Source organism: Cynara cardunculus (genome assembly GCF_001531365.2).
Source record: "Cynara cardunculus var. scolymus isolate 2C chromosome LG 3, CcrdV1, whole genome shotgun sequence".
Classification (NCBI taxonomy): Eukaryota; Viridiplantae; Streptophyta; class Magnoliopsida; order Asterales; family Asteraceae; genus Cynara; species Cynara cardunculus.
This window is the reverse complement of record NC_037530.1, coordinates 6823349-6836760: the sequence shown is the minus strand read 5'-3', so window position 1 is coordinate 6836760 and position 13412 is coordinate 6823349. Positions and strand designations below refer to the sequence as shown.

General features: G+C 34.3%; 1 protein-coding gene across 3 annotated transcripts; it reads right to left on the bottom strand.

Moving 5' to 3' along the window:
• Window positions 1–4063: 4063 nt before the first annotated feature.
• LOC112510260 (glycerol-3-phosphate dehydrogenase [NAD(+)] 2, chloroplastic) lies at window positions 4064–9658 on the bottom strand. Of its 3 annotated transcripts, XM_025115601.1 has the most exons (9): window positions 9236–9658; window positions 8346–8482; window positions 8095–8200; window positions 7239–7440; window positions 6881–6968; window positions 6573–6720; window positions 6040–6189; window positions 5801–5950; window positions 4064–4608 (listed from the first exon to the last, which is right to left on the bottom strand). In XM_025115601.1, exons 1-9 carry the CDS (start codon window positions 9614–9616, stop codon window positions 4594–4596), a joined length of 1377 nt encoding a protein of 458 aa, XP_024971369.1. In that variant the 5' UTR covers window positions 9617–9658; the 3' UTR covers window positions 4064–4593. The 3 variants fall into 3 exon arrangements, with proteins under 3 accessions (XP_024971369.1, XP_024971370.1, XP_024971371.1); XM_025115602.1 differs by lacking the exon at window positions 8095–8200 and having other exon boundaries at window positions 8396–8482; XM_025115603.1 differs by lacking the exons at window positions 8095–8200; window positions 8346–8482 and having other exon boundaries at window positions 9236–9629.
• Window positions 9659–13412: the final 3754 nt, after the last annotated feature.

Here is a 13412-nt window from a genome sequence, read left to right as displayed (position 1 = left end):
CGGCTAAGTTCACGAGTTGGATATAAGCGGACTCGAACCGGGAGGTTTTTCAATGCGAGATCATCTATCTCATAAATCTATCATCTACCTACCCGTTAAAATAGCGGGTAACGAAATGGGTAATGAATAAATGGTAAAACCAAATTCCATTTTGAACTATAAATAATATTGTTAAACCTCAAACATATATGTCAAACATAAACTCATAAATTAAGTAATTATTTTATATCTAATTTGTTATAGTAAATATTTTAATATTACTCTAAATATAATCATAGTATAATGTTTTGAAATTATATAAAAATTGTAAAACAACAGTTTTCGTTGTATTTATTTTTCCGACCTCGTGTTGCTTCTGATATAATTATCATGAACTCTTTACTCGATAAATATATAAAGTAAATTAAAGTATACATTGATATAAGACATATATGATTGCATTATAACAAATATTAATATTTAACTTAATATATTACGTATGTGTATGTGTATATATATACACACACACATATACATATTTCCTAATGGGTAGTGGATAATGAAAAACCGTTTTTCCATATCCTACCCACTAAAATTTCGGGTAAACGGGTAAGTAAATATATTGATAAGATTTTCTTTACCCATACCTTTATCCAACAGGTAGAAACATGATGGCTAACGGGTTTACCCTTACTCATTGTCAGTCCTAATAGGAAGGTTGTTGATAAAAGTCTTTTACGAGGTAATCTCTAGATGGGTAAGAGTCATTTTCACTTATCGGATAAGATTTTCAGTCATTGTCATGCCTCTTACCCATATGATTCTCATTACTCGTAATGCTTGTCCAATAAGGTAAGTGAGGTCAAAATCATACGTTACCAAAAACAATGTTAGAAGCACTCTTTAAGTAAGGTTAAAACCGTTAGCAAGCTGTGTAGAGAGTATGTTTTCTTCATTTCTTGGATAACCCTTGTTTGCTTCTTGTTTTCAAAGCAATTTGATTGCCTGAATTACTATATTGGTGATTGTTAAATCTTAATAAATTATATAAACATTCATAACTCTGATCATGAACTTATGGCATCGTTGATGGATTTTATGCTCCCCTGGTCCCGAATCCTGGCTATGCCACTGATTGCATCTCAATCATACTCTCTGTATTGATAAATATACATTAATTTTAATAATATTTTTTACTTGTTGAATAAAACAAAATAAGTACATGACATGATCTACATATGTATATAATAAAATAATATAGATTATTTGTAGGGAGCTCGTTACACGAAGGAGTGTGAATTGGGATAATGCAAATAGTACATTGGAGTTATGTTTTCTTTTTCGTATTTTGACTCCCTACAATAGATAAAAGAGCCAATGTCAGGACTAAGTGGAGATCAACAGATTTTCTATAATTTCTTTAAAATAGAGAATTAAAAGTTGGAATCTCCAAAAGAAATTGCATTCAATTTAGATATTTCAATAGCAGTTATATTATTAAGATATTCTATAATTTTATCATCTTAATAACTCAACTTTATTGGTGAGAATGCAAAAAAAAATTCATTTCTATCTGCTTAAATAAAGTTTTAGAGAATTTTCTAAACTTGGAGTTTTTTTTTATGTTTTCTCTATTTTAGAGAACAATATAGAGAATCTATTAGAGTAAAATAGAGAACAAAACCTCTATTTTTTTTTAGAAAATCTGTTGGAGACTGTAACTCGATATCGTTAACTTGAATACTTTTACTGTCCCTTTTTGTTGCGGGTTATATAGTTTCTGGGGTGCACAAAAACACGACCAATCAAATGCCTAATCGAGTTGTAAAATCCTCAAATCATAGGTATTGGGATCATTTAAAATCCAAGTCATTCTGATGAACCCGATATCCTTATATTCTTTGGATTTAATATGATTGTTTAAGTCTTTTATTAATATATACAATAAACAATTACACCATCACCCCTCTTCATATGCACATACTTTAAATCCATTCTCCATCTCTATACAACTACTTCGTATATATGTTCAGTAAATGTGATCATAAATGCAAACTAATGAAAAAGTAGTTGAATGTAATCTAGTTAATAAGAAGTATAAATAAGTTGTATCAATTCATTGATGATGAATAAATGAATTATGATTAGAGAACAAAATATTCAAGGTATATCAACGTATGGGAATATTTTGATGTACCAAAGTATCAACCTGACCGAACCCAACCCGTGTGCACCCCTAGTAGCTTCGTGAAAACTCTGTTTTAAATTGTGATTATAAACTTGGCTTTTGTGGACTTGACCGTTTACCAAATGCATACCAGATACGCGCTTACCGTATCAATTACCTTACTGTGTGAGTATAGTAAGAACCAAGAATGTTACCCGGTAAGAGGCAAGACAAGGATTGGGAGTCTTAACGCTAAGTGATGGTGGTGACTCTTATCTAGCAAGCGCTTACCGGGCAGTGGACACTTGCCAACATTCCATTTTAATGACCGAGAATGTTACCCAATAAGTTAAGTGAGAGTGGTGATTCTTGCCAGTAAATACTTACTTGATAAGCATCTAGTAAACAACCCATTAGGCAGACTAAAGATAAAACACTGCTATCACCAAAAGAAAAATGAACATCAATTCCTTTGGGTCGATCGTCGACTTAAGAAATTTTCATGCATTATTTCGACTGCCAAGTGATTTAAGTTGTCAAAACAACTCGAGAGTATTCATCTCGTATTTGAGTTTCTTTTTCATTGTTTTATACATTTTCCGAAGAGAAAGCAAAGCGGTGCCTAACAGTTCTTTGCTAGTTTAAGCATGTATGATGATAGACTTAACTCTTAAAGACCGCTTACCAAATGCTCATCACGTAAACACTTGTCGGTAAGCGTCACCATTCTCACTTACTTTACTAGGTAAGATTCTCGGTCCTACAATAATTGACCTAGTTAGCGTTCGATAAACTGCCCCCCAGATCCTATGGCATGAGTCGTCAAAAATCAAACACAACGATTATCAGAAAGAAAGTTGTTGTGGGACCATTAGTAGTCCAAATCCAAGAGTCTTGAAATGTTTTAGAGGTTATGTAGATGAAGCATTTTGCATACTCCTATCAGTTGTGAGGATGAAATATATGCAACATATATTAATGGTTTAAGTTATTTGAATTTACATTTTACTGAAGGACCCTCCCATCAAATAATCTATACTATATTATAAAGCATTTGATAAAAACTCTTAAAAACCATTTTTTATGCATAAAATACTGTATATTGATGCATATTACTTAAAATTCAAGATTATAAGTAAATTATGCATAAGTACAACTTATTAAAACTCCATGTTTGAATTCGTATAACTAACTGCAGATAAACATAATCAAATAGAGGATAAACATCTCATTTTAAAATATAAAAAATCTAAAATATAATTAGGATAATTATAGATAACTAACAAAATAATTAATTATTATTTTTATAAGAAAATTATATTATTAAGCCAAATATAAATTACTTCGTTATTGAATCTAAATTAAATTATAATAAAAAAATTGAATTAAAAATTACACAAAAAATAGGAATTTTAAATAGTTAATTTGGTACTAATATCGATATATTTTTGTCAAATTTTTATGATATCTTCAAATGTATATTTTATTCAAAAATAAAAGAATTATCGTTTTTTCAAAATCACATAAGAGCATACTATAACATCGACTGAGATAATGAAATATTAAAATCAAGATGTATCTCGCTGCATTGCACGAATGTCCTTCTAGTGATCTTTAATGCATAAGGAAGCAAATCAACCAAATATTGTTTTTTCACTAAAACATGACTAAGGTACGCTGGAAGGTGTCGTACTAGAATGGATAAACCAAACCAAATAAACTTAAGAGTCTGTTTGGCTCATGCTGAGGAATGAGAATGAGAATGAAAATGACACAGAATGAAAATGGGAATGAATTTTCATTCCCTCCAGTTTAGCCACGAATGAAATATTGGGTTTCTAAGGGGAATGATCTCATTATATTATAGAAAACCAAACAGTTTCTTTTATTTTCATTCTCATTGATTACTACCCAGTACTTCTAACCAAACACCCCCTTAGTAAATCACATAAACTAGGGACTAAGGATAGGATGGGATGTATGCAAACCTTTTCTTCCTCTACCCAAAGTATAAAAAGATTGTCTCCTACGGTTTGCAAAACAAGAATTAAAAGAAACGAGATAGGAAGTTACAGGTAAGGTAAGAGTGTGTACAAACAAGCAACAGATACAATAACAGTACCTGAGAAGGGCAAGACGGACAAGTGTGCCACATCGATGCGATACACATTAACCAGTCATGAGAATCTTGACTTGAGATCGGAAATGAAAATACAGTAACAAATATAAAGTCTCAATGTCGGTGCTTCGCACTTGTTTGGTTTAGAATTAACCAAGATGACATTTAAAAGTGTTCAACAATATATGTATACCTTCTATCAAGAAAAATGGTTTCTTGGTGTAATATTTTGTGTGTGATTGTTCAACTACTACCTTACCTCTGTGGAAGGAGAAGTGCGTCGAGCAATCAGAAAAATAGCTACTACAATTTCATCAGATTCCTGTATTTACACTTCTTCCACCTAAACATCAACACACCAAACAAAATACTATCATTTATGTTATTCCAAAAAAGTGTATCCGATTCATACCCCTCCTATATGCGGTATGTGAGCGAGGCAGGGGGTAAGAAATGACTAATGAGGTGGTATATGAGTGGGCAGGGGGTATGAATAGCAACCCTATTAGTTTTATCAGATATTATAATTGTGACATTTAAAGAGTTTGTAATTTTTATTCAAAGGATTTTATTTTATTTTATAGAAAAAACTGTGACAATCAAAAATCAAACCCAGTATATCCCACTCGAAAGCATGTCCAGGAAGAGTGGAATGTAAACAGTCCTGACTTCTATCTATCTTAAAGGGTAGAGCGGTTGATTCTGTGGAGAGATCACCAGCTTGCGCAAAAGTGTAAGCGGAAAGGAAAAGACGAGAACAAGAAGGATAATCAAGACTAGCACATAATAAAAAGAAGAAAAAGGAAAAAAAGACGCAAATAAAAGAGCACAAACCCTCCATCTAACACGGGCCTCGGATACCCTAACTGCCAACTCCCTAAACCTCTCCATGTCCTACCCCCGCGCTCCATAACTCCCTACTTCCTATCCTCACTAGCTACAGGACCCTACCTTAAATCTACTACCCTCGTCCTTAGTTTCCAAAAACTTCTATCAGAGATCACGTCCTCAATTTGAGTGGAATCTCAAACTTATATCTATATCAAGCAACCTAAGGCTCAAGCTTTTGACTAGCAAAGCCTTAGTCCGAGCTTTTCAAGCTCGGCAGGCCACAAGCTGAGCCTAAGCCTATCTTTTTCATGAGATGAGCAAGCTTGGGCTTGGCTTGAATCAGATACACCCTTAACAGCTACATGCACAGAGCATGTTGAGACCAAGGGGACAATTACACATGTGGGATGTAAAATTTAAAAGATTCCACATTGGAGAAATATAACCTTTTTTATGAGCGCATACCATCATGAATCATGTTGTTAAAGCATGCTCAAGATGAATCGAAAATCGGGGAAGGTAATTTGTAAAATTAATCACTCACAAAGAGGGAAATAGCCGCTCTTCTCTTTAAAGAGTATTGGTCAGGTCTGCATACATCCCTCCCCCAGCCGGAATCCACCTTCAGGTGGGATATTCAGGGGTCGTTTGGTTTGGTAAAGAGGGAGAACCTTCTTCAGAAGAGGTAAATGAATATTGAATACCTGTGGGAGGTTCATTAACTCGAAAACAGCCTTTTGTGGGGTCAGCTCATTGTCTATAATCCGTGCCACTGCTGTTAGAACTGGCATTTTGACATTGTACTTTTGTCCCAATGCAATAACAGCTCCAGCAGTTGATACTCCTTCAGCCACCTACATGTAAATAACTGTTAAGTAACTACATTAACTAAATAAAGGGACCAACAGATTCTGCATCAAGGGTAAGATAGTAAATTAGTAACCTGGTTCATGGAGCAGAGTATATCATCAAGTGTTTCTCCAGAACCTAGTCGAACTCCAACTGTTCTATTTCGAGAGAGGCTAACAAAGCATGTAAGCATTATATCCCCCGTCCCTGATAAGCCGGAGATTGTTGTTGACTTGGCTCCCATCTTCATTATATTCATAACATAGAGCACTAATTAGACTGCAGTAATAAATGCTGAAATCTAAAAGGAAATTTAAGCCAAGCCTGAAGACCAAATATCTATAGGTCCTACTAAATACTCATTCTGGTCGATGAACATTTTCATGTTGTGGGTCTCATTTAAATGGTGTAACAAGAAACAAAGATGTGATTATCAAATGGAAGGAAATAACAGAAATCAATAGAATGCCTTCTACTTTCCAAGAGAAAAAGTCACCCATCCAAGCCAAACAACCAAATGAGGTTCATGATTTTAAGAACGAATCTATGCACACAAAAGTACTGGTATATGTTTTCATGGACTAGACGTTTAAAAATTAATGTATCAACGGCAGAGGTCATTCACACCTTTGTTGACAACCATCGTATCTCAGAACAACCTTGTGCAACCAGGGCTGCCATGGAATTATTACCAAGATTCAAACCTTCCACAATCCCTGCTGCTATTGCAAGTACATTCTTCAGTGCACCGGCAATCTCCACCCCTATAACATCACTGTGCCATTCAGGAGTTATAAACTGGGGATACACGATCAAGACAAAGCGTTTCTTCAATAATGTTACATCAAAGGTCAGTGGTCATTAAAAAAGGGATGCAGAAAAAGGATCATAAGCAGTTGGAAATACTAGAATTTTTAAAGCTATAAAGAGTCTACCTTGTTGTGTTGATCCTCAAGTTTCTAGAAGCTAGAAGTTGCTGGACTGTGTTTGCCAACTTTTTGTCTTTTGATGCAACCACCATTGCTATGAAAACACAAGCAAGATTTTAGGGCCTATTACTTTTGGCCTCCTAACATTTCCCTTTTGTTGGTCTCATTATGTCATTGGAAAAGAGGTGAAGATGTGATTATGGGACCATTTATTTGACATGGGGCAAACTGAAGATGGGACCCACAAAATCAAAAATGGATAATGAAGGAAGATGGAAAAAATGAACCAAAAATGGAAGTAATGGAAGGAAATAAAAAAAAAGAAAGAACTAATCAAATGCAATTTTTCCTTGCACACACTCACCTGTAGGCAACTTATTCATCAATTCTAGTGCAAATGAAGGCCCAGAAAGTGCAACATATGGCTGTCGAGAGTTTCTTAGTGTTTGTGGAATTATTTGAGACATCATCCTCAATGTGTTTAGCTCTAATCCCTTGCTGAGGGATATGAAAGGAAGACCTGGCTCTACATAATCGGCAACACCCTCCAGAAAAGAACAGCTGAACTGCAAGATAAATTAGATAAAGACAGTTGCCACTGATTCATATAAACAATGTGACAGGAAAGAGTTGACGATTTTCTAGTCTAACAGCCATTATGAAAGTCATTGTTCATGTAATATGATATTAGAATTCTTAAAAAATGCAAGCGAGTACCGGAACTGTTAGACCGGTAGTTTCAAAATATCCAACTGGCAAACCAAGTACTAGAATCATGAAAACACAGCATGTTCCTTCAAGTTCTTCAGAAAAAGAACATGAAATAAAAACCAGGCATTGCAATAATTAACTAACATCGATGCATTAAACAGGCAACATGCTATAAAAGATATAAACAGCAAAACGTCAAACATTGTGAAAGTCGAAAGGTCAATTTCCTCAGCCCCAATCTGAGTCAATGCTAAGAGTAGAGACAACACCCTAAAAGAAGTATGCATAGTCTGTGAAAACAGAAGGGAACATAACATATTTTACTGCAGGTTTAAATATATGACCTAGAACAGCTCTAGTCGTCCAACTTAGGTGATAGGTATTAAAAATACAAGCATGGAATCCAATGCCCTGGCAAGGCTGCATTGGTTGACAAAATACAGTGACGTGACCCTTATGCATATGCTTGTCAAATTAAACTGAAAGATGGTTGATGACTTTCTGAAAACCTGTACTGGTACAGCATGGAGGCAAAAGTCTGCACGGGTGAGAGCAGTTTTCGCATCCATTGTTGCAATGACATTCTCTGGTAGCTTGTGATCAGGAAAATATTTACTGAAAATGGAGAATTTCAATATTTAAACTAGATTAACATTCTAAAAATAAATAGTTAAACACCCTTAATATCGTAAAGAGGTAACAAGTTTAAAGTAACAAAAATTTTATCTAGCGATGAGCATGTAATCAATACAAATCTCACCCATTATAATGCTTCTCATTAATGGATTGACAAATTTGAGGATCACGTACAAGCATTATTACTTCCATTTGTGCCTTTCTACCTGCAACATGGGAAGCCATTGCTGTTCCAAAAGATCCACCACCTAGAACTACCACCTAAAAGCCATTCAGAAAGTACATAGCATAGGAATGTGAAAATCACGTCAATTTGTCATGAGAATGACTTCCTTGAAATTGCTGAAATTGTATATATAACCATAAGTGGGAAAATGTTAGTCAAGATGCATGTCCTAAGATAGAGCACTGGCCAAAAGGTAACAGGAGTACGCTTATATAATACCATACTAAGAATGATACAGTAGCAGAATTCAGGCACTCAAGAAAAAGGGATTTTGTATCAAGCGCTCATGTTTCAGGTTCAATTGTCCAAAAATTCAGTCACAAAAAATGAGTTTGAGATACACCACATCATAGGAACCTGATACCAATTGTAAGAAGTTGATTTTTTACTCCAGTGAAATGACTGATCATGGTTATTTTCGATGATTATTGATCTGAAGAAAGCTTTAGATGCTTCCTTAGCATTATGCAGACATACTTTAGAACCATATTTCTTAGATGACATAGAGGCTTACAAATAGTTAATCTCTTTGAGCACCAAATCCAACCTTGCAAAACACAAATATGTACATGCACTTTCAATAGAATATATTAAGCCTCTTCGAACAGAAGAGTTCAAATGCGACCAAAGATGATAAACAAGTACCGGTGTCACTTTTTCCTTCTTTCTCAAGAACACAATGTAGCATACTCGTTCACAAATTAAGACCGACTTCCGTAAATGTTTCAACAGTCTTAACAAAATTGCATTCATCTCTAAATACTATGAAATTGTATAACGGACATTACTTTGTTTGTGCGTTCAAGAACGTCGGTTTTGGCCTTGGACCGCCATGAGCGAGACCAACGGACCAGCTTTTCCCACGCGACTCTCACAATTTTCTGGCGGTCTCTTGTGGTGCTGGCAACTTCTAGGGAAACTTTAGCATCTCGTAAAGGTGACTGGTTCTGATCCGGCGGAGGCGGTGGATCAATTGCTGCGGCACACACTTTAGAGGTGTATCTGGACGTAGAGTACTGTCGAATAAGAACCGTTTGCTCAAATTTTGGAGTGGAAGAGAAATTAGTACGAAGTAACTTGAAATGAAGAGGTGATTGTGTCTGTGAGTATGAGGATGAATTATTGGAGAACAGAGAGGTCGATAATGGCGGTTCCAACAGAAGCGCCATTGTTAGCGTGTGACTGTATTTTATCCCCTCCACGCATTCCACGCTCCCTTTTGAGTTGTTTTCAGAAGCATTTAAACCCCACAATTTTCGGATTCCAGTTTCTGTTTTCGTATGAAAACGGGGACTTGTAAAGTAAACTACAATTTTAGTCCCTCAACTATTTATATATTTGCATATTTACCCCAATGTAAGTTTAGTTTTGCTTTTATGGTCCAAATGACCGTTACATCTTGTTTTCGCCTTTTGAGGCTTTGAGCATGATGTAACCCAAAACCGTTAAAAGGCCATACGCATCATGATCGGTATTTTAGGGATTATTTGACAATTGCTTAATGTTTTGATTTATGATGGTCAAATTGTCATAATGCTTAATAGGTTATGTATGATATAATGTAAAATGAAATATGGTTGTTTGGTAACTGTTCTAAATGACAACAAATTGTCATTTCTTTTTATTAACCTGGATATACAACCCGTTATACGAGCCGACTAATCCCAGGATGACCACCTACTTTGCAGATAGCCTAGAGTCACCGCATTTGAACCTCCATGGCCACAAGGGGATTTTTATTCCTCCTTGGATTTGAACCTTGGGACCTGCTGGTACTTTTGACCTTTGGAGTCAAGCTCAAACCAATCAGACACCACCCTTATGGTTACAAATTGTCATTTTAACCCTCTATATAATATAGTTTTAAATGAAATATAGTTGTTTGGTAAATATCTGACAAAAACAGTTAATTTGCAATAGAATCTAAATAATCCATGTATACAGAGATAAAATGAGCAAAAATGTGCACGAAAGACCCTTTAACATAAGCAAGAACCAGCTACCAAAATTGTTCCCTAAGAAACTAGAAAACAAAGCAAATCTTGGAAATCCAGCACCTTGACCTAAACTAGCAAAGGTTATATCTTGCTCAAAATGTTTAGCCATCTCCCACTGAAAGAATCGAAATCCCCTTCAACCTGTTCAAAGGCTATCTATTGCTCAAGATGGTCACACAGATCCAAGACAACACGTACAAAAAATACCATGTACAATAATCCCTTGCATCCTTCCTGGATAACGAAACAATAGATTGGCTCTTATAAGTATCATGGTGTTGAATGGTGGTAGCCAACCTGAGGCGTGAAATTGCTTCAACATGTAGCGAGTTCAACTTCACACACACACAATATATATATATATATATATATATATATATATATATATACACACACACACACAAACACACATATACATGCATATGTTGTTTTTTCTGAAAACGACTTCAAGTTACATCCAGTTGCAACATTTTGTGCAAAGCCATAAATCAACGTAAGAAAACGACGGAGATAAAGAGTTCAAAAGAATATCAGATATTTTCTTTGAACCATTACGAAGAAGAAAATGCAATTGAAGGGTAAATAATAATATTGTTTTTAAAAAAAATAAAGCTCTTTTAATATGTGCTTTAGTACTTCATCTATCATTTTTTTCTATATAAAAAATGATGGATGAATCAGCTAAAATGAATAAAGGGGTGTTTGTTTTCAGCTTAATAAGCTTAATGGGTGGTTTGTTTAATTGGTTAAGTTATATTTAGGTGTTTATTTTTAACTTAATATTTGAAGATTGGCTTAACACGTTAAGTTAGCTTATCCTATCTTAATGCATTAAGTTAGCATTTTTTTTTAAATTACCCTTGTCCTACAATTTTAATCATGTCTCATTCAAAAATAAATAGTTTACCAATATACATGAATTAAAATTACAATGAAATAATAATTCTTTATTGTTTTAAATATATTTTAAGTTATTACATATTATTTTAAATAATTGGTATTATTTTGATTTTTACTGTAATTTTAAATATTCATCAAACAGTTTATTTCGTCATTCAACACACGCATAGACATAAGGTTAAAATGGTAAATTTTGTTATTCAAATTATTTATTCAGAACAAAAATCAAACAACAATTTATCTTAATTTATCTAAAGAGATTAATGCTTAAAGACAACTTAATAAATTAAAAAATTAATGGATAAAAAAGCAAAGATCCCTAGGAACACATAAACCCAAATACAACACATCGGTGAACACCTCGATTTTCCAGTAATGCAAAGCTATTATTAGATATTGTAAAAAGAGTAACATAACCACTAATTAAAATTAAGGGGTTGTTTGTTTGCATCTTAATGATGTCATCAAGAGTCCACCTCTGAATCACAGAGGTGTGTCTTATTTGGCAAAAAAAGAAAAAAAAAACTTGAGGCCTCTTAACGGTGACTAAAGCTTCTGAGCGATTATTCACTAGGGTCTATGCAAAATTGTTTAGATGTGATCTTGTTCCAGAATTTCCCTTTAACCGTATACCCATCCGCCTCCATGCTCTCCCACGAAATTGTCCACGACGCCTTTGGCCATGACCGAACCTGTCCAACGACTCTTCTTCGTACGTTGTCCTCCGTGTTCTCAAGTACCATCTGTCGATTTCTCTATGTGGTGTTTCAATTTGGTGTTAAATCCATGGTTTCTAATTTCTTTTTTCGATTTGGTTTTGGTTTTCTTGTTTCTGATTTCACCACATCGTTCTTTATGTGTTTTTGGATGGAGGAACCACTATTAAGGAGAAGATGTTGCTCAAATGCTTTTCTGATTTCTTGTTTATTTGCTCAAACAACTTTTCATGTCGATGTTGTTCAAATGCTTTTCTGATTTCTTGTTTACTGATTTTTGATTTGTTGTTTACTGATTTTTGTTTTCTTGTTTAGTGATTTCTGATTTCTTATTTAAATGCTTCTTTGTTTACTGATTTCTTGTTTTTGATTTTTGATTTCTAATTTCTAGATTAGAGTTGATTGTTTGAAATAGGAATGGTTTCTAATTTCTTGATTAGATTTGGTTTCTGTTATGTTTTTTATGATTTTTTATTAATACCCTTTTGTTCCGAATAGGAATGGTCTTAGATGAAGGGTGTTCGAAAGCTTTAAATCTTTATTGGATGATACTTGTATTTTACATGAGTTGTTTCCGATTTAATTTGACCACCTAGTTCAGTTGTCATTTATGGTATGGATTTGTTTAGACTAGGTATGGAACTAGTTGGTGAATCTCTGCACCAAAAGAAACGTAAGATTACATGGAAAAAGGAGGGGTTGGTCCAAACATTTCTTGAAGCTTGTATACATGACACAATTAAAAATGAACGAGAAGGTAGTAGTCTAAGTTATAGTCGTGGAAGAATGTTGGTGAAGAATTGAAAATGAAGCATAATTTTATCGCCGACCAACAACAGATGAAAATTCACTATGATTACATTAAGGGAAATATGCATCTTGGTCGAAACTGAAAAACAGAAGTGGAAATATTTATGATTCATCAACCAACACCTTCAATCTATCCAAGGAAGAATTGAAGATAGAAATTTTGGTCACTTTCTTTCTTATTCTTTATATAATTCTTTTTTATAATCTATATATTTATATCGATATTTTTTTTTAAACATCAAAGTAAATACATGGAACCATTGAGGAGTATTGTTCTGCCTGAACTGTGCGATGGGGTTGCTAGTGTTGGGTTTGAGAGTTATGAAACAACATCTACGATTACTGATCTTTATGACTCTGATCTCAACTTGAATGAAGATATACTTTAGACACAAGAAACCGGGGGGGGGGGGGACCGGAAATCAAGATTGTTCTTCTCACCCTCTAGTACAAAGCAAAAAACGGAAAGCTAAAGAAACATGTACTTCCTAAAAAAGCGGAAATTGAAGAAAAAAAGATATTTTCTTGTAAGATATCTAATG

What these genes read in the sequence shown, in the direction of transcription:
- LOC112510260 (XM_025115601.1), bottom strand. Translation starts at nt 9,616, where the DNA reads ATGGCGCTTCTGTTGGAACCGCCATTATCGACCTCTCTGTTCTCCAAT. An exon ending in TTCTTGAACGCACAAACAAA is followed by an intron (nt 8,483 to 9,235) that starts GTAATGTCCGTT and finishes AATGGCTTTTAG; the next exon opens with GTGGTAGTTCTAGGTGGTGG. An exon ending in TACTCTGCTCCATGAACCAG is followed by an intron (nt 5,951 to 6,039) that starts GTTACTAATTTA and finishes ATTTACATGTAG; the next exon opens with GTGGCTGAAGGAGTATCAAC.